Here is a 21,500-nt window from a genome sequence, read left to right on the forward strand (position 1 = left end):
TATTCCAGACCACTTCACCCATCTCCTGAGAAACTTGTATGCAGGTCAAGAAGCAATAGTTAGAACTGAATATGGAACAACTGACTGGTTCAAAATAGAGAAAGGAGTACGACAAGGCTGTATATTGTCCCCTACTTATTTAACTTATATGCAGAGTACATTATATGAAATACTGAGCTGGATGAATCACAAGTTGGAATCAAGATTATCAGGAGAAGTATCAACAACCTCAGTTCAGTTCAGTCGCTCAGTAGTGTCCGATTCTGCAACCCCAGGGACTGGAGCATGCCAGGCCTCCCTGTCCATCACCAGCTCCTGGAGCTTACTCAAATTCATGTCCATTGAGTAGGTGATGCCATCCAACCATCTCATCCTCTGTTGCCCCCTTTTCCTCCTGCCTCCAATCTTTCCCAGCATCAAGGTATTCTTAAATGAATCAGTTCTCTTCATCAGGTGGCCAAAGTATTGGAGTTTCAGCTTCAGCATCAATCCTTCCAAAGAACAGTCAAGACTGATTTCCTTTAGGATGGACTGGTTGGATCTCCTTGCAGTCCAAGGGACTCTCAAGAGACTTCTCCAACACCACAGTTCAAAAGCATCAATCAACAACCTCAGATATGCAGGTAATACCAATCTATTGACAGAAAGTAATGAGTAACTAAAGACTCTTTTGATGAAGGTAAAACAGGAGAGTGAAAAGGCTGGCTTAAAACTCAATATTCAAAAAACTAAGATCATGGCATCTAATCCCATCACTTCATAGCAAACCGAGGGGAAAATGTGGAAGCTGTTACAGATTTTCTTTTCTTGGGCTCTAAAACCACTGAAGATGGTGACTGCAACCATGAAATTAAAAGATACTTGTTCCCTGAAGGAAAGCTATGACAAACCTAGACAGTGTAATGAAAAGCAGAGACATCACTTTGCTGACAGTGGTCCAAACAAAGTTATGGTTTTTCCAATAGTCATGTACAGATGTGAAATCTGGACCACAAAGAAAGCTGAGTGCTGAGGAATTGATGCTTTTGAGATGATTTTGAACTGTGGTGCTGAGAAGACTGCTAAAGAGTCCCCTGACAGCAAAGAGATCAAAACAGTCAATTCTAAAGGAAATCAACCCTGAATATTCACTGGAAGGACTGATGCTGAAGCTGAAACTCCAATATTTTGACCACCTGATGAGAAGAGCCGAGTCACTGGAAAAGACCCTGAGGCTGGGAAAGACTGAGGCAAAAGGAGAAGGGGGCAGCAGAGAGACGGTTAGACAGCACCACCAACTCAAAGGACGTGAATTTGAACATACTCCAGGAGATAGTGGGGGACAGGGAAGCCTAGTGTGCTGCAGTTATGGGGTTGCAGAGTCAGACATGACTTAGCAACTGAACAAGAACAACAAAATAGCATATTAGCAAGATTCTTCAACAAAATAACCCACACTAAAATGTAAAAAGGTCCAGCATTCAACCTGGAAAATTCATCCACTTAGAATATCTCATGAAGAACTTCACTGCATGAAATTCAACACTTTCATTCAAGATGACAGGGAAAAGACCAAGCTATAAAACTGGAAATAAAAGAGCTAATTTAAAGCTAAATTAATTGAGTGGTGTAGCCAGAAACAGTGCTCCCATCATGTCTGACTGAATTCAAATAAGATTCTCTTTAAAGGATTCATCAATTTAAATTACAAATATATTTATATACAGTATTATAAGAAAATGACTTACAATAGTATTTATTACTGGGGTTAAAATTAAAAGCATAAATTTATATTGGATTTGATCTTTCAGTTAAGTATGATACTATGGAGAAGACTGATTTAAATTAATTTGCAGTATAGCAACCTAAATATTAGGATCATTAAACAAACACAATATTAAGTAATCACTAAGAAAATCAATTCTACTGAATAATGGCAGTGGAAATGAGGATTGTCTTTTTTTCCAATGATTATGTAACAACTTAAAATTACCTGATTTTTAACAATGGTTCTACTCTTAAAATATGATGAAACAGGATATTCAGGAATTCTTCAGGATCTAGGAGAAGATAAAAAATCAAATAAATCACAGACAAAACTTTAAACCATTCTATTTTTATTTAAAACAGTCATATTCCTATATAGAATTCAATTTCATACTCAAATATTATTTCAATGAAAAGAATAGTTCTCAAGTTTTCCTAACAAAAAAAAATACAAAGGATATTTAAATGTTATGAGAAAGTATTATGTGCCAAGTTTGTTATAACTTTATTGCATTTTAAATAATAATTCATATATAGGGAAATAATTTTAATTTGGGGGGGAAGAACTTAACCTTAAGTATGACCTTATTTTTTCTGTTATTTAAATAATTATCAAGACTGTAAATATTAAAGTTGGTTACAATATACTGTTAACACATTCAAAGTCAGGAGTTGAACCTCTGAGGAAATTCATTAGCTAATGAAGAGAATAATCATTGTCTCTGACCATAATCTTAAATCCTAATCAGTCATTTGTAACTCACCTAATAACAAGGAAAGCAAAGTGGGAATTGTGGGAAATTCAGCGCAACTCTTCACCACAGTAAAGAAAACACCTCCGAGTATCATTGCTGGATGGGAATTCTCCTTATGTATTCATAATATACTAAAACCAGTCAGCTTGTTAAAGGGGTTCATTATTTCACATATCACTCATTTTAAAAGAGAGAAAGTATTTATAAAAAGGGAAGAAAATTGTACATCACAAAGGAAAAATTATATTTTAAAATAAAACCCCCCAAACTACACAGATATAACATTTCAGCCAATAATTTAGCATTTATGCCTTCAAGTTATTTTTAAAGCAAATCCTATAAATCAAAAGTCACCTTTTTCTTCAGAGGTAAATCCTGATGCAGCCTCAACTTTTTCAAGTATCTTCCTCAGTTTCATAATCTTTGTTGCACATACATATCCATATCTGTTAGTAAAAAACTATTAATTCTAGCATACATATTAAATTAATATAATATTTTACTGAAGTATATAGTTGGTTTACAATGAGCATAACACATTTTAATAATCATGTTATTTCTTACATAAATCTAGTGTCATAAATCAATATGCTTATAAGTATTTTTTAAAATACAATTATAAGCTTCTTCTTGAGGTTTAAAAATTTTGAAATAACTATTATACAGTAATAAAAGAAAAAAATAATTTTAATTTATGATGACTGTTTTCTCTATGTCCTTAAGGAATTAAAACATTTACTTTACAAAATAGAATATACAATTTTGAGAGAAAGTCCTTTTAATACTAAAGGATGAAATAGCTACCAAGGGAAATGGAAAAGGGCAGTCATAAGAAAGTGAAATTCTAAAATCTGCAGTCAAACCAATTATCATAATTACATTTTCTCTCATCTTTGTCTGAATACAGGAAACTCAATCTTTGACAAAATTTTAATTCTAAAAATGGCTTCAGAAGACACCTTAGAGGCCACTATGGGCTTAATAAAGGCAAGTCACTACCAGATAATCTTATAACCATTTTTCCTATCTACTATTTACTCACTCATTAGCTCTTTGCAGCCAACATATATTGAACACCTACCACTTACACAGTAATCTAACCTTTTGGTCACCAGGAATACAAAAATGAGTAAGGTAAAAAAAACAGGGTATCTGCCTGTGAGAAGCTTGAAATGGAGAAGGCACAGATTCAGTCTCATGTAAAACTAGTCAGCTATAACCTAGATATGACTGCTGTAGACAAAAAGAATCTTGATCAAAACAGGGCATTTGACAAGTTTCTTGCTGTGGACAGGGTGACAAAGTCTGATTAACCATGATTCTTAACAGGGTGGACAACAATATTCGAAGAATGTTTATTAATGGATTTATGGTGTTTTAGTGAGCGACTGAATTGAACTGAACTGAGAAGGAAATAAGGAAGTGGTCACATGCCTTAGTTTTGGATTTAATTTGTCTTGTTCTAGTATCAATCACTGGGGGGAGGAATAGATAGTATTTTAAAAATTTGTATTTATACAAATATAATATAAAATAATTGATGTAAAAATCAAGACTCATAATTATCTTAAGTGAAAACTATAGTTTTTTCATCACTAATAGAATTTAAGGTAAAGAAAAGATACAAGTGGAAAAATTATTCACCTATAAATATACTTTCCTAGTCATGTTATATAATAGGTCTTTCTGAATGCTCATTATATTTCAGTGTTCTGCATTTTGCAATCTTATATCAAGATATTTATTAATTTCCATCGTTAAGAAAAATATGTCACAAAATTTAAGTTTAGTTTAATATGGACTTTACATAGCTTTCTCTCTGTGTTCCTGAAAGAACGGATTTATTTTGTGATCTACAGCCCTGACTCTTCATAGTTTAAATTTTATAATGTGACATCATCCCACATTCCTCCTACCACTTTCAAAAGCTCTTACCAGATGTCTTGTACTTCTACCACTACAAATTGCTCTCTGTGGCCAAAGAAAGACATATTTTAAATTCTTAAACTAGGAAATGACCAAAATCATCACCTTTTTAAGGGAGGTGGAGGGAGACCCAAATATCTTCCTTTAACCAAGAAATATGTCAGTAAAATATATCTCATCTATTTCTAATACAAAACTATTAAATATTCACTACTACATAAATAAAAAATTTCCCTTGCTGCTATTCATTCAGATAAAATTAAGTTTAAGAAGCCAGATCATACCAAGTAGGCTAATAAGCATGATTGTGCTCAGTCATTCAGTTGTGTCTGACTCTGTGCAATCCCATGGACTATAGCCCACCAGGCTCCTCTATCAGTGGAGATTCTCCAGACAAGAATACTAGAGTGGGTTGCCATGCCCTCCTTCAGGGGACCTTCCCAACCCAGAGATCAAACCCATGTCTCCTGCATTGCAGTTGGATTCTTTACCGTCTGAGCCACCAGGAAAGCCCAGGAATGCTGGAGTGGGAAGCCTATCCCTTCAGGGGATTTTCCCAACCCAGGAATTGAACCAGGGTCTCCTACATTGCAGATGGATTCTTCACCAGCTGAGCTATCAGGGAACATTTCAGGAATTGTGTTGGAGAAGGTAGAAGTCCCAAGTACCTTATATCAGCTTTTCTGAGTGTATGCTACCAAATCGTTTCAACATTTCATGGCATGCCCTATGTGCCACACTTTGGTCAAATGCTAAAGTAGTACAAGGGCCAAAAGTTTTTTTAAAAGTTAATACTTCACCAAGAGAAGTAATTCTCTCCCATTTCTCATTAAATGAAAGCAGAGAATAAGTTAATTACTGTACCAAGAAGCAGCCAATAAGACACCATCTAAAGGGAAAAATAACTACATATCTTCTACTTACATTCTCAGAGGATTAACGATTTCTGTCCTCAGGAGTTCTTGAGTTTCACTATAGTATTCTACGTCATTCTTTTCTTTAGGTCTAAGTAACACAGTATCCAGAACGGAACTAAAAGCAAATAAGCTGAAAAATAAAAAAGAATACTTTCCCTCATGCTGGAAGTACACTCGTTTTTGAGAAACACATACTAAAAAGAATATGAAGAGAAAAATCACGAGAGAGAACACACAACATACAAATCAGTGTTTTTTCATTAATACAGGCAACCAAAACCCCTGTCAGGTTTCCTATGGCTCACTCATTAGGGCCTAGAAATCCTCCCATGTAAGGAGAATACTAATATCAAGAAGGTAAACTACAGTGCTTCCCTGGTGGTCCAGTAGTTCAGAATCCACCTTGCGGTGCAGGGGATGCCAGTCTGACCCGTGGTCTAGGAGGATCCCATATGCGGTGGAATAACTAAGCCACTCTGCCACAACTCTTGAGCCTGTACTCTAGAGCCCTCAAGTCAATGCTACTGAGCACACACACTGCAACTACAGAAGCCTGTGCATCTAGAGTCTGCACTCCACAACAAGAGAAGCCACCACAATGAGAAACCCGTGCACTGCAATGAGCCCCTGCTTGTCCCTAGAGAAAGCCTGCATGCAGCAACAAAGACCCACTACAGCCAAAATATAAAATAAATAAGTAAATCTTTAATAAAGAAATACTGCTGCTTAGTTTATTTTAAAAAAAGAGAGAGAGAAGAAGAAGGTAAACTGTTGATTGACAGTGTTAAAGGATAAAAATATACCTATTGGGAAAAAGTTCTTTGCAAAAACTGAAAGCAAGCCTACAGATCTGAGTTAACAAATAGACAACAGAGAAGAAAGTCTGGAAACTAACCTCCCAAGGTAAAAACATTGCCAATACGCAACCCATTCTAGATATTATACTTCTTTCTCATCACACCCTCTTGCAGAGACCTAAATTACTTTAAATGTCATAATCAATTGGGACTAACAGCAGTTACATGCTAACATCAAAGAAAAAAGAAAATTTGGCTAACACAGTTTTATCAGAAAATCTGAAGAATATTACATCAATTCTTGCTTTTGCCAACACTTCAGAGAGACTGAAAATATTCTGCCCCCAAAATGACCCTCCACTTATTCTTCTTCCTGCCTTTGAAATTTTAACATCTTATTAACTTCCTACTTCTTACAACATGGCTGTACCAAGCTGGCAGGTTATGCTCAATTTAACTAACACTATACTTGGTTCAATCTTCAGAGCATAAAAATTTTTGCCATGTTAAAATGTTCAACTTTGGAATAAACTATATATACAAGGGCAACTGCTTCTACTGAAAATAATTCTTTAAAGCAGATTTATGATTGCCTCTACCTAGTAAAACAAACACCCAAATCAGTCAGTGACTTATGGCAAGTCCTATCATTTGATTTGTGCACAAAGATCCTGTACTTATTCTCTTCAGTCCTTTGTTTTCCCACATATACTCAGAATATCTGTTCCACCTGTAACACCACCATTTCCTCTTATCCATCATTCAGTGCATGACTTCTTGTACTCATTTTTTGGATACAGGCACAGAAGACAATACTCAGTAGTTTCCCAGGAGCATATCAGTTCAGTTCAGTTCAGTTCCGTTCAGTCGCTCAGTCATGTCCGACTCTTTGCGACCCCATGAATCGCAGCACGCCAGGCCTCCCTGTCCATCACCATCTCCCGGAGTTCACTCAAACTCACGTCCATCGAGTCGGTGATGCCATCCAGCCATCTCATCCTCTGTCGTCCCCTTTTCCTCCTGCCCCCAATCCCTCCCAGCATCAGGGTCTTGTCCAATGACTCAACTCTTCGCATGAGGTGGCCAAAGTACTGGAGTTTCGGCTTTAGCATCATTCCTTCCAAAGAACACACAGGGCTGATCTCCTTCTCCCTTTCTTTCCTGAACCCAAGCCCCCAGTTTCTCATTCAGAGCCAGTTGGCAGTTCCTCCATCTCTCTCCCTCCTTCTACCTCCCTCTCTCAAACACACACATACCTGCCCCCATGGCATTATATTCCTAGCGCATTAATTTTAAACTTACCAGAATAAGGTGGAGTCTAAGTAACAAGAATTGTAATGACCCTGGATACCTTTCTTCTTTCCAATCATTATCTCTAAACCTTCTTTTTCCATTTTTGGTGGAGTATTTTCTTCTACTACCTCACTTAAGTACCCTCCAAATGCTGCAAAGATAAAAATGAAAACAACTCTTTTAAGCTAATCTAGTATATATTCCCATACATATTTCCTCACTTAAAAATATCTTTTTGTATTTTGACACACAATTTATTACCCAATTTAAAACTAAGTTAAAGGTAGGTTTTAGTTAATTGTTATTCAGCCTGGCTTATAAAAAATGCTAACATTCATTTTCAACCTTACTTCTTCCACAATTTAAAAAACACTTTAGAGTATCGAGCAATGTAAAAAAGCATCTTTGCCAAGCAAACTATTTTGTTTCCCAAATATTTTGTCTGAAGATGTTTCATTTTTCAAGTTGGAAAAGAAAACAAAAAGTTTTAAAGCACTATTTCTACTGTAAGAAAACATGTTTTTCATAAAAATAATTTTCCTATTTTTACCTGTTTAACCCTCAAGATGCTTCACCATGACGATACAAAACTGGAAAGGGTCAGTATCAGGAAACTGCCACCTACTATTAAGTGATGAGAGGATCAGCTCTTCATCAAGCAATTAAAACTACTTCTTCTAATAATGCTGACTTCTTGATAAGATATGATTATTGAGGTACTTAGACAATACACTGAGAAGAAAGTCATTCTTGATAAGATATGCTGACTAATGTACTTGAACAATACAAAGAGATGAAAATCAGTGCCATACAAAAAAGGCCACATTTCCATCTCTACCCTCCTGAGTTGTTGAAAATTAAATGTTGTTGGAAATTAAATGTCTGTAAGAAACAGAAAGGGAAAAATAAATCCCACTATTTCTCAATTTTTAAGGTCTCAAGCACAGTTTCCTGGCTATTACTTTTTCTTAAATGGCCCCTCTTAGAATAAATGTAACTTTCTTATGGACCAAATAATCATTTTTTCCCCTGATTTAAAAGCCTGATGAACACTGGCAAGAAAGAAAGAAACACTGTTACTACTATCTACTGCAAAATGACATGAGATTAGAACTAGAGTCATTTCAGATTGGTAAATAAATGAAAGGCAGGCAAATACCTAAAGAATTACAGCGTTCGATCTGATTGGAAACTGGCTGCAGGGACGCAAACCTCGAGTCGGGTCTGCAGCTCTTCAGTTTAACAAACAGCGCCTTCTTAAGGGCACAGGTGAAATAGCGAGTGCCCCTGAATGTTCCATCTGTACAACCCGCACATTCATCTTCCTGAAAAAAAAAGAAGCTTAGACATGCATTATTCTGCATCTTGCAAAGACATATACAAAGAACTAAGACCTGTTTACCTTAGGGTTAACTAAGTTAACCTTTTCTTAGAACTCCCTTGTCACACCTGTCCTGAGAACTTCATCAGAAAAAGGGGGTTGACTAATTAGTGTTTCAGCCCACGACTAACAATTTGAGAAATTAATGCCTTATTCCAGCATAAAATCCTCAATGTATTTCCTTTTTGAATACATGCTTAAACCTTCCCTGGTTCACTGACTTTTCTGCACCATTTCCAAAAGCATTAAAACTAGTAGGGAGAGAAGGGCAAACAAAGCTATTTATTTTAACCACTCAAAAAGAAAAATTAGCATTCCCTAGACTGCAAACCAACAAATTAAAAAATAAGAAACATTTAAAATAAAACCTAAGTGTACTCAAATTCTCTTTCCTGATTATGAAATGTCAAGCAATATTCTAATTTCCAAAATCTTTCCCACAATGAAAGATTTCAAAATGTCACTTAAAATGGTGATTAATCTTAAAGTCAATGATATAAACATTGGAACTGATTGTAGAAGGAAGGTTAAGAAAAAAAAGAAAAAGAAAAACTGATAAAAATTTGCTTTCCTTACCGTATTCTGTTTAATATAATGAGCCTAAACACATCAGCCTAAACATCTATTTTCATTCCTTGAACATACATCAAACTAACATCATGAACAAGAGGATCATATGCTTAACTGGTGGCAAAGGAAGTCAGGCAATTCGTAATAAAATTTTTCTCTAGTGATGGCTTTTTGACAAATAAAATATTTCACCAAAAAAATATAATAAGGAAAATTCTGTACAAAACCCCAGATGGAAAAGAAATATAATTTTTAGGTCAAATTAATTACCAGTTCCAGTCCAGCTAGTACTTCATTGAGGCCTGGTGGCTGACCAATCCAGCGGATTACCCCATAGAAAGGAGGATTCTCCTTGACCTCAGCCAGCGAGCCCACTTCCAGGCCATGCGAGTTACCAGAAGATACGGCCAAGGGTGGACTCTCCTGCACAGGGGCATTGTTCAGCTCACCCATCACAGATTGAACTGACAGAGAGAGTGGACTGTGGCTAATACTTCCATTGGTGTTAGGCATCTTTGTCAGACTAAATGGTAAAGAATGAAATCTGTTCTCGCTGGAGAGTGAGTTCATGGAAGGAGGTTGCAGTGGTGGTGAAGCGTGTCCAAAGTCTGGAGGAATCTCTGTAAGCGATTTTGCAGGGTCTTCAGCAACTATAAAAAATTATTCTTAATTAGATAAATGTATTCAAGAATAATGTACATACATAAGTCCAACTGCCCACCAGACCTCTTCTAGTATGATTCTCATAAGCACTGCAAACTTACTGTCTCCAAGTCAGCACTCTTGATTCTCCTTCCCCACTTCCAAATTTTTCTGCCTCAGTGAATGGCTCCCAATTACTCAAACCAAAAGAATATAGCATTGATTGGAACTGTATAAGTTACATTCTTTGTCCAAAATACAATCAAGTTACAAAAACTAATATAAAAAAGACAGCAAAAAATTTAAGAATGACACTTCTAATGTATCAAAGAATAAATAATAAAGTAAGTTTTTAAAATAAAGGAAAAAAAGGAAGAGAAAAAATGAACACTGGTGGAATACAACTAAAGTAATACTTATAAATGAAATGTATAAACTTGGTAGTTTATTTCAGCAAAAAGGTAAGGTAATTTTAATAAACTCAGCATAGAACTTAAGAAGTTAGAAAAACAACAGAATAACCTCCCAAAAAGTAGTCAAGGAGAAAGAATAAACACAAAAACAGGAATCGGTGAATTAAAAGACCAAATTCAAAAGCTGCTTCATTAAAACAACTAACATAATTGCCAAGCAGGCACTGCCAATCAGTGTTGAAAGAACAAACGTCTTAATAAACAGTGCTGAGATAATCAATTATCTATATTTTTTTTAATTAAATTGAAACTCCTCTGTCATACTCTACAAAAAAACCATTTCCAAATGGCTTAAAGACATCAAATGCAAAACTACAAATTTTGGAAGAGAATAAAGAATGGTCTTTGTGACTTTAGGGTAGAGAAAAATATCTTAAACGTGAGTATACAAAATCATAAAGGAAAAGTCTGACAAGTATGACCACAATAATATTGAGAGCTACTTGTTCACTAAAAAGCATTGTAGCAAGAATAAAAATAAGAGCCACAAATAAGGAGAAAATATTTGTAATCCTTATTTCTGACAAAGGATTAGTATTTGAAAAGGGTCTATAAATCAAGTTTTTAAGAAAGACCAGAAAAAAATTTCTCTTTCCAAAAGAGACTCATAAAGGCAACTCATAGAAAAAGAAACATAAATCACCAACAAATCAATGAAAAGATTTTTGTCCTCATTAGGAAAGACAATAAAAGAAAGTCAAAACCAACATGAGATATCACTTCAAAAGGCAAAGATCTTAGAATATTAACTGTTGGTGAGAATGACAAGTAAATGATACCCTTACACAAAGCTGATGTGAGTGTGAACTGGCATAACTACGCTGGGAAACACTTTGGCACTATTTAGTAAAGGAGAGATGTGCATATTCCATGCACATATAGTAGGAACATGTTCCTACTCCGATGTTCCACTCCTAGGAACATACTCTAGACATGGATAAGAATGTTAACAGCAGAGTTGTCAATAATAGCAAGAAAATAAAATCAATCCAAAAGTCCATCAATGGCTGAATAGACAATTACATTGTGGTATATTTAAATATTTCACAGCAATGAAATGGAATGGAATGATATACAACAATGAAAATTAATAAATCATAATCATATACTATAATTTGGATGACTCTTAAGAACATAATGTTGAGGAAGACAATAACATGATATCCATGCAGTCTGATTCCTTGCATATAAAACTCAAAACCATGCAAAACTAACAGTATGCTATTTAGATAGACAAACTCATAAAGAGATCATGAAAACCAAGAGAATGATAAATACTAAATTAAAGATGATGGTAGCTCAGAGGAGAGTGCAGGGGGTGACACTAGGAAGAGATGCCAAGGGGACTTCAAAGGGAATGATAATGTGTTCTTTTTCTTAAAGTGAGTAGTGACTACAAGGGTATTTACTATACTTAACACTTTAACTCATTTAAGATTCTTTACTCATGATAGTTGATCTATTTTAAAGTTATTCTTTTCTTTTCCAAACTCTCAACCCTCCAAGCCCAACACTCAGTTCCATAAAGCAAAGTCTTGTTTCTGTCTCCAAAATATATCCCCAATGTGTCCAACACTCTTACCCTCTACCATCATCTCCATAATCGAGGCCACCATCATCCCTCACACTGCAGCCAGTGACACCTGGTCTCTCTGCCCTCTACTTGCCAATCTAATTACCACACAACAACTAGTGAGATCTTTTTAAAATTTAAAGATCTTACGTGATCTTGTGTCATTCCCCTGTTTAAAACCTTCAATGGCTTTCCAGTATTCTTTCAATAAATAGCTTCTCACCAGTACTTATTAGGTTCTAGATGATCTGGCTCCTACCTGCCTCTCCAGATTCGTTTCATACACCTCTTCTTGCTTACGCTGCTGCAGTCACTCTGGCCTGCCCCTACTTCCTGTTCCGCAGATATAAAAATTTCTCACTTCAGGTTCTTTGCTATTTCCTCTGCCTAGAATGCTCTTCTCAAGCTCTTTCTCTGGTAGGTTCATTCATACCATCCAGATCTCACATAAGTATCATTTCCTCAAAGAACCTTTTCCAAACCACCCTCTGGGAGCCGGCTTCCTACCAGCTGCTATCACCTTGTGTGTCTCCTTCATGGCACATGTCACAGTTGATTATTATCTTATGTGTCTATACATTTATTGTCTATCATACCAACTAGAATATAAGCTGCCTATAGCCGGGAACTTTGTTAGTCTTTTCCATGGCTGGATTCACAGCCACTAAGAAAATACTCAGTATTTGCTTTTTTTTTTTTTTTTTAATAAATGAATCAAATGTTGCAGAGAATAGCTTTTAAACTATATAAAGAAAACAATGATAGAAACAATGTTCTTTTACAACTAAATTATTTCTATTTTCTAATTTAAGGATGCATCATATGCTTTTATTATGCTCATCAAGATTGAAATTCTACATCTGTTTCTGGAACACAGAAAGCACTCAAATAAATATTTGTTGAACAGATGCACAACAACAACAACAACAACAAAAGAATAAACCAGAAGAAAGTGATGTCCTGGAACCAAGGGAAAGTAGGGTTTTTTAAAAGCAATGTTTAAGGATATCAAGAGAGCAAGAAGTCTTTAAACAATTCAATTGATTCTAGAGATCTTCTACCTTAAACAGATGAATGAAGTGAAAAAAACAAGCTGCTGATACATTTTCTAAATATTGCAATAACCTTTATAGCAGTGTCATTCAAACTGTCTACAATATTTTAATTCAGCACTATCAATAAAGAAAGTTTTATGGTCTACTCATTTTGTTCCCAAAAACTACATATATTGATGAAAAGCTATTTTTTTCTCTGGTAAGTTAAAAGGACAGAATCATTATAAAAAAAAAACACTAAAATTACAGATTACCTTCATCAATGTACCATGAATTTTTTGATTTGGATTGTGGTTGTGAGTCAACAGAAGACCCATTTAAGGTATAAAATAATTCAGATCTGTTTCTAGTTCCAGGGTCTGAGGTAGATCCTATGGAACAAGAAAAATTTCTTTTAAAAATAAAGCCAATATGATGTGAAAGTTTTTCCATAAAAGAAATTAATATGCATATGGTATCACAATTATAGAACCAACAGATGTATGCAAACATAATATATTTTATTTGCGTCTTCAGCTTTGAAAAATTTGGTAACCATTTTTGCAACATCAAAAAGATTGTTCAGTGCAAGAGACAATATAAGAGTAGACAATATAAAAGAAAAGCCTACCTTTAAAAAAAAACTATTTAAAAAAAAATCACCTCATGTACTATGGCTTTTTTCCAAATGTCAAAAATCATCATTCCCCAGTTTCATCTGACAAATTTCTTCGTTCACAAATTTAACCTCTTACTCTAAAACACCTGCCCTCAAAAGTTCTTCAAATGTATATAAATCAATTTTACTTATTAAGTTTAAAAGATTTAAAGTTTAACTATTTTGGAATTGTTAGTCAACAAATTCCTTGCTGGGTTTCTTCATGTCTCTGGAAAAGTGAAGCAGTATTATTTCTTATGCACTAGACTTATTAAATGTAAGAAAACATTAGCGTAGCTATATTACAGATAGAGCAAGACATTCCCCTGTCCTAGTACTAAGAGGACATGCTATAGTTGAGAGCAGTGGTGTCTTTAGAACCCATATACATCTGATTTCTTTTTCAATTTAAAGCAGATAACTCTATACTTCATTCCTGTAACTAAAATCTGCTGCAACAAAAGTAGCACATGTGTCTTAAAATCTTTAGGCTATTTATATTTAAGTGAGAGCAGCAAGTTGAACTACCTATCTAGATTCATAGGTTAACATAAAAAATACTACAGCCTATGTATTTTATTTAATTCAAAGTCTCTCAGGGTCCAATGCCACATAAAATATTTCTTAGAGTACAATTTCTTTTTAATGAACTGAAACCAAGGGAAAAATAATCTTTTCCTAATCTATATCTGGGTTTAGAACAGTTCTTGCCACCTTTTAAATGAGCTGTTTGGCTTATATAACTATCACCTAATAAGTCTATGACCTATGTGGAAGCGAAACAAAAAACCACTAAGAACTCTACATGTACTGTGAGGGAGTTTCTGGGAGAAAGACAAAAATTTTGCTTAGCAGTTTGGAATTTAACTTGTGCCACTTCTATTAGCAAAGTTCACATAATCTCTAGTATACTTTATCCTATGTAACATTACCCATGAAAGATTATTTTGTACAGTGCAACTATAAACTATATATAGGGGCTTCCCTGGTGGCTCAAACAGTAAAGAATCCACCTGCAATGCAGGAGACCGGGGTTTGATCCCTGGGTCAGAAAGATCCCCTGGAGAAGGGAATGTACTCTTGCCTGAAGAATTCCATGCACAGAGAAGCCTGGAGGGCTACAGTCCATAAGGGTTGCAAAGAGTCAGACACGACTAAGTGACTGAGTCACACATAAGCTGTATATACAAATGTTGCAAGTAGGGGATTCCAAAAATCAGCTTATATGGACCAGAAAAAGACACAGGTCCTCACAGGAAAATTTTCATTAATTAAAAAAGGTTGGGAAGTCTTGGCTTAAGCAACATCATCTATAAACTTGTTTAGTAAACTACTAAAAATATCTGAAAGAAGAAAATATACATATACATTAAGGAGTAATACTTTTCAACATTTTTTAATCTATGGCAAATCAAAAATCATATAAATAAGAAATGTATTTTATTAACCCGTACCTGTAGCCTTTGGTTTATTATGACTGAATGAACCTTTGTCCCCAACACCTCTTGACATAAATGCAAGTTTGGGAGGCCTCCTTTCCTGTGTTACACTCTCTGAAACAGTAAACATATTTTTTTAAAAAGATAAAAGGAAATTCTTATAAAAGAGAAACAATCAAGCAAATAATGACAGTAATAACAACAATCCCTTTCCAACAAAAAAGTAGCATTTTCATAGTAGTCTTACAAATTCATTAAGGCTATAGAAAGTAGAAAGCCTCTTGATGAAAGTGAAAGAGAAGAATGAAAAGCTGGCTTAAAGCTTAACATTCAAAAAACTAAGATCATGGCATCCGGTCTCATCACTTCATAACAAACAGATGGGGAAACAATGGATACAGTGACAGACTTTATTTCCTTGGGCTCCAAAATCACTGCATATGGTGACTGAAGCCATGAAATTAAAAGATACTTGCTCCTTGGAAGAAAAGCTATGACAAACCTAGACAGTGTAGTAAAAAGCAGAGACATCACTTTGCCAACAAAGGTCCATATGGTCAAAGCTATAGGTTCTTCTAGTTGTCATGTACGGATGTGAGAGTTTGACCATAAAGAAGGCTGCTGCTGCTGCTGCTAAGTCACTTCAGTCGTGTCTGACTCTGTGCGACCCCATAGACGGCAGCCCATCAAGCTCCCCCATCCCTGGGATTTTCCAGGCAAGAATACTGGAATGGGTTGCCATTTCCTTCTCCAAAAGAAGGCTGAGTGCTGAAGAATTGATGCCTTCGAACTGTGGTGTTGGAGAGGACTCTTGAGAGTCTCTTGGACAGCAAGGAGATCCAACCAGTCCATCCTAAAGGAAATCAACTCTGAATATTCACTGGAAGGTTTGATGCTGAAGCTCCAATACTTTGGCCACCTGATGTGAGGAGCTGACTCACTGAAAAAGACTCTGATGCTGGAAGAGTGAACACCAGAGGAGAAGGGGGCAACAAGAGGATGAGATGGTTGGATGGCATCACCCACTCAGTGGACGTGAGTCTGAGCAAACTCTGAAGGATAGTGAAGCACAAGGAAGCCTGGCATGGTGCAGTCCACGAGGTCACAAAGAGTCGGACACAACTGAGCAAATGAACAAACAACGAATTCTGATTTGTCACATTTATATTAATGATCCAAAATAAAAGCCATTTACTTTATATAAATTTTAAGAGATTATCATCTCAGGAAAAGGTAAGTATGAAAAGGTAAAGTGAGGAATAAATTTGGCAGACAATTTTGAGAGATTAATATAATCTTGATTAAAAGATATTAGAAGAGATAAAACAATATGTTCACCAAATGGCATGTATAAAATGTTCATAGGAGCCTTATTCATAATGACCTAAAACTGGAACAATGCATTCTGTAGAAGAATAGATAAACTAGTCTGTTCACACAGTGGGATGTTACACAGCAATAAAAAAGAATACACAACAACATGGACATTGCGTTGAGAAAAGAAATGAAGCCAAAAGTACCCATTTTATATATGTATGTATGTGTGCGTGTGTGTGTGTGTGTGTGTGTGTGTGTATACATGCATGTATACACACATACACACAGCAGGACTGCATTCAGAATGATAAAATTAGTAGCCTGCCTATCACTCTTGTTGATTTATCAGAAAAAGAAAAACTCCCTTGGGGGAAACTTGGGTTGAAAATCATAACAAATAACTAGTGAACAATAACAACCAAAGCACAAGAAATGTCTGCAAATTTGAATGACCCACTAAATTGAGAAAAACTGCTTAACTGATGTACTGCTTAACATCAGCAGCCACAAGAGCATAATTTAAACCCAAATGAGAATTTAATATAGACAGAAAAGTCTACTGAAGAAAATTTAAGTTTACTTGGGTAGAATGAAGAACTATAAAACCCAATTACCAAACATATTAACAAATACCATACACAGCAACTATACAAAAATTTTCTTAAGGTAAGATTACTTATCAAAATATTTTCCTTATACTTTAAATAATTTTTTACAAAAAATGTTCTTGAAATCCTGGAAGGTCCATAAAATAACATCAGAGTTGCATGCTATGATCTAGTGCTTCAAAATAACCTTGCGGGCTCTATTTGTCTCATATGAGAAGAGTCCTGCCTGTGCAGACAATATTCAGGATGATTCAGACTGACAATTTCTACAGAAGGCCACTTAGCAATAACTATCAAATGTAAAGTACATATACCCTCAGATCCAGGCAAGTTTACTTCCAGGAAGTTCTCTTTTTTGAAGATTTTATGAATATTTTTATGTAAATCTAAATATAACATATCCCATTTAAATACTCAGATAAGCATATTGGCAGCACACAAGCACTACAGATGACATGATACTGAGAGACAAAACACGAAAGAACAGAATTAGTATCCGCAACAATCTGAAAATGTTGGAAGACTGGATAGCTGGATAGCTCTAATAAGATGAAGTCAAACAGGGACAAATGTAAAGACCTGTCATCTATCCCCCAAAGTAAACAAACAAGTATAGAATCAGAAGCAGAAGTAAATGTGAAAAAAACTGGGGATTTAAGCTAAGCATAAGTTCAGGAGTCATTAACTCATTAGTTTATAAGACATTCATTCAGTTAAGAAATACTACCAACTCCAGGCAAGGAAGGCACTATGGTTACGTCTGAAAATATAATTCAAACTATGACAGGGCTGTCCCCGAATCTTTCTGCATAAGTCCTGTTCTACTGCAACGATTAGTCCACATACAGATGATGATATTTTGTTCACCTCTAGCTGTCCAAGTGTGACAGAGGGTATCTTCAATTTAGGCTGGAGAACAGAAGATGTAGGTGTCAAAGACATTCATCTTTGAATATCTGAGGGTTGTTATAAGGAAAGAGAGCTGGATTTGTCCTAACTTCATCCCCAGTTAGAACTAGAATTCACCAGGGAAATTGTAGGAAGACAGATGTAGCATGTATCATACAAGGAGTGACTTTTTCACACTGAGACCTGTCTAAAATGAAAAACTCTAATTCCCTCCAGGACAAAGTGACTCTTCTATCAAATGAACACATAGCTTCCTAAGATGATATGGATGATGAGTTGTCTTATAGCTATAGTGGATACATGAAATCTGATACATATATGTGATATACATATGATATTATTCACTGAAGCACTATTTATACAAGCAAAAGACTGAAAACAGCATTAATGCCCATCAGGAGGGGACTGGTTAAAAAATTATGATACATTTATAAAATGAAATACAATGCAATAATTTAAGCAAAATATTAAGCATGCAATTGATACACTAATATGAACTCATCCCTAAATTCTACTGTTAGCTCTTTTTTTTTAAGGTGCAATTTGATCTTCTGGAAAGATAAGTAGATGGACTTTTTTCTATTTCTCCTGATAAGTACAACTAAAAACTCTGGATGTAACATATAAAACAAAACTGAGAAGACTCTGAAAGGCGAGGAAGAGAAGGCAGATCAGCTAAGCAGCACAGGACCTAAGAAATGAAACGAGATTTCCTTGGGTTTTCTTATTGTCTCATACATCTCAGACTTAGAGCTGAAGAAGCCAGCAACCTGGAAATGCCAACAGGCACAGACCAAAAAAAAAAAACAAAAAACCAACAAAGATGTACTCCCATTAGTCAAAGAATAAGAAAAGACAAATCCTAGTAAGACAGAAACTTATAGACAGTAATCACTGCACTGCAGCCAAATACAGTGGCCCCACCCACTCCAACAAAGGCCAAGTGAGGAATCTGGACTTCTGCCTCTACCTGACTATAAGAAGACATGTGTAACCTGAAACAGCAAAAACAAAGATTATAATATGATCTGCTACTGCTACTGCTGCTAAGTCACTTCAGTCGTGTCCGACTCTGTGTGACCCCAGAGACGGCAGCCCACCAGGCTCCTCCGTCCCTGGGATTCTCCAGACAAGAACACTGGAGTGGGATGCCATTTCCTTCTCCAATGCATGAAAGTGAAAAGTGAAAGTAAAGTCGCTCAGTCATGCCCAACTCTTAGCGACCCCATGGGCTGCAGCCTACCAGGCTCCTCCATCCATGGGATTTTCCAGGCAAGAGTACTGGAGTGGGGTGCCACTGCCTTCTCCAAAATATGATCTAGGCACTCAGAATATAATACCCAACTGTCCAAGTTTCGACTAAAAATCATTCAACATATCAAGAAACAGGAAGATGCCAAGAAGAATTTGAAAAGAGTGTCGATAAAACCCAACACTGAGATGACAGATGATCATCTGACAAAGATCTGTAAAGCAATCATGATATAAATGCTTCAATAAGAAATTACAAACACACTTGGGGAAAAAAATGAAAAACAGAAACCTTTTTATATAAAGACAAAGAGAAAGGAATATTACCATACCACTAAGCAAAGTCATCAAACCACAAAGGAAGAGAGCAAGAGAAGAAGAAGGGAACAGGGAAGAAATTAAAATAACAGCCAGAAACATCAGACCTCACAGAAATCAAAATCTTTTGCTTTGTGAAAGACTCTACTAAGAGGATGAAGAGATAAGCTACAGACTGGGGAAAAATATAGTTGCAAACCACATATCCAACAAAGAACTAGTATCTAGAATATATAAAGTAGTCTCAAAATTCAACAGTGAAAAACCAAAAATCCAATGAAAACATGGACAAGAGATGAAAACACAATTCACTAAAGATACATAGATGGCAACTGATACAGGAAAGTAGATAATCAACAATCATAAGCCATTCAATTAAAACCACAGTGAGATATGATTATACACATCTCAGAATAGCTAAAATAAAAAACAGTGACAACACCAAACACTCATGAAAAACTGGATACCTCACAGATTGTTGGATGTGAAATGGTACAGGCACGCTGGGAAAAAAAAAACATGCAAATACCACACGACCAGTAGTTGCATACCTGGACACCATACAAGAGAAATGAAGACTTTATGTTTATTGTGTTCCCTCTACACAAGTATTTATAAGCATTATTTATAACTGCTAATAACTGGAAACAAATCAGATGTTCTTCAATAGGAAAACTATTAAACAAACAGTGGCATAGCCATAACATGGAATATAATTCAGCAATAAAAAGGAGTAAGTCAGTGATACCCACAACATGGCTGAATCTCTAGAAAATTATGCTGAGTGAAAAAAGCCAATCTCAAAAGGTTAATACTGTACAACTCTATTTATGTAATATTCTTGGAATTGACAGAACTGTAGAAATGAAGAACAAATTAGCAGATGCCAGAATTAAGGAGAGGATGGAGACAAGAGAGACAGAGTGACAATAAAAAAGCGGCATAAAGGATCCTTGTGGTAATGAGAATGCTCTGTATCTCGACTACATCAGTGTCAACACCCTGGTTGTGATCTCTAATTCTATAAAATGTTACCTTTGGGGAAAACTGTGTAAGGGGTACACAAGATCCTTCCGTATTATGTCTTAAAACTGCATGTAAATCTATAATAATCTGAAATGAAAATCTATAATAATCTGAAATATTTTCAAATCATATATCTGACAAAGGGCTTATATTCTGATGTATAAGAATTCTCAAAACCCCAAAATTAAATAAATAAGAAATTGGTCAAAGATTTGCACAGGTATTCTACCAAGGAAGATAAACAAATGACAAACAAGTACATGAAAAGAAGTTCAACATCACTTGTCATCAGGAAAATGCAAATTAAAGCTACAATTAGTGCCACTACACAACTATTAGAATAGCTAAAATTTATAAAACTGGCCATACCAAGTGCTGGCAAGGACATACCAAAGCTGGAATTCTCATACACTGCTGCTAGGCATATAAAATAGTACGACCACTTCGGAAAGAAGGTTTGGCAGGTTGCTGTTGTTTCGTTTTATTTTAAAAGTTAAACAATCACCTAGTATAGTATCAGCCATTCCACATCTGGATATTTACCCAAGAAAAATGTATGCCTATGTCCATACAAAGACTTACGTGTGAATTTTCATAGCAGCATTATTTTCAATAGCCACAAACTATAAACAAGCCAAATATCCATCAACAAGTGAATGAAGAAACAAATTGGTATATCCTTATGCTATTAGGGAAAACATATCATCTTTCCTTTTGCTCTCACTCTCACAACAATTTTGACACTTTTTGCCACCAAATGTATGAGGAGTTTCTCCACACTAAGGTGTGACACCAGCTGGGTGTTCTACAATTCAATTTGGTTCTGACACGATCCACCTGCTGCTTACTCAGTTGTGTCCAACTCTT

General features: G+C 35.6%; 1 protein-coding gene across 6 annotated transcripts in view; it reads right to left on the minus strand.

The window, feature by feature from the left end:
* The window catches only part of CYLD (CYLD lysine 63 deubiquitinase), a 67,139-nt gene that overhangs the window by 15,776 nt on the left and 29,863 nt on the right, over nucleotides 1–21,500 (minus strand). For 5 of the 6 annotated variants that reach the window (XM_018061934.1, XM_018061935.1, XM_018061938.1 and 2 more), the window contains 8 exons: nucleotides 15,220–15,318; nucleotides 13,383–13,499; nucleotides 9,656–10,035; nucleotides 8,594–8,759; nucleotides 7,444–7,585; nucleotides 5,352–5,474; nucleotides 2,856–2,947; nucleotides 1,973–2,039 (listed from right to left, as the gene is read on the minus strand). In XM_018061934.1, coding sequence (XP_017917423.1) covers nucleotides 1,973–2,039; nucleotides 2,856–2,947; nucleotides 5,352–5,474; nucleotides 7,444–7,585; nucleotides 8,594–8,759; nucleotides 9,656–10,035; nucleotides 13,383–13,499; nucleotides 15,220–15,318 — 1,186 coding nt within the window. The remainder of the gene's footprint in view (nucleotides 1–1,972; nucleotides 2,040–2,855; nucleotides 2,948–5,351; nucleotides 5,475–7,443; nucleotides 7,586–8,593; nucleotides 8,760–9,655; nucleotides 10,036–13,382; nucleotides 13,500–15,219; nucleotides 15,319–21,500) is intronic. The other variant, XM_018061937.1, reaches the window with a different exon arrangement.

This window comes from Capra hircus, chromosome 18, assembly GCF_001704415.2.
Source record: "Capra hircus breed San Clemente chromosome 18, ASM170441v1, whole genome shotgun sequence".
NCBI classification, from domain to species: domain Eukaryota; kingdom Metazoa; phylum Chordata; class Mammalia; order Artiodactyla; family Bovidae; genus Capra; species Capra hircus.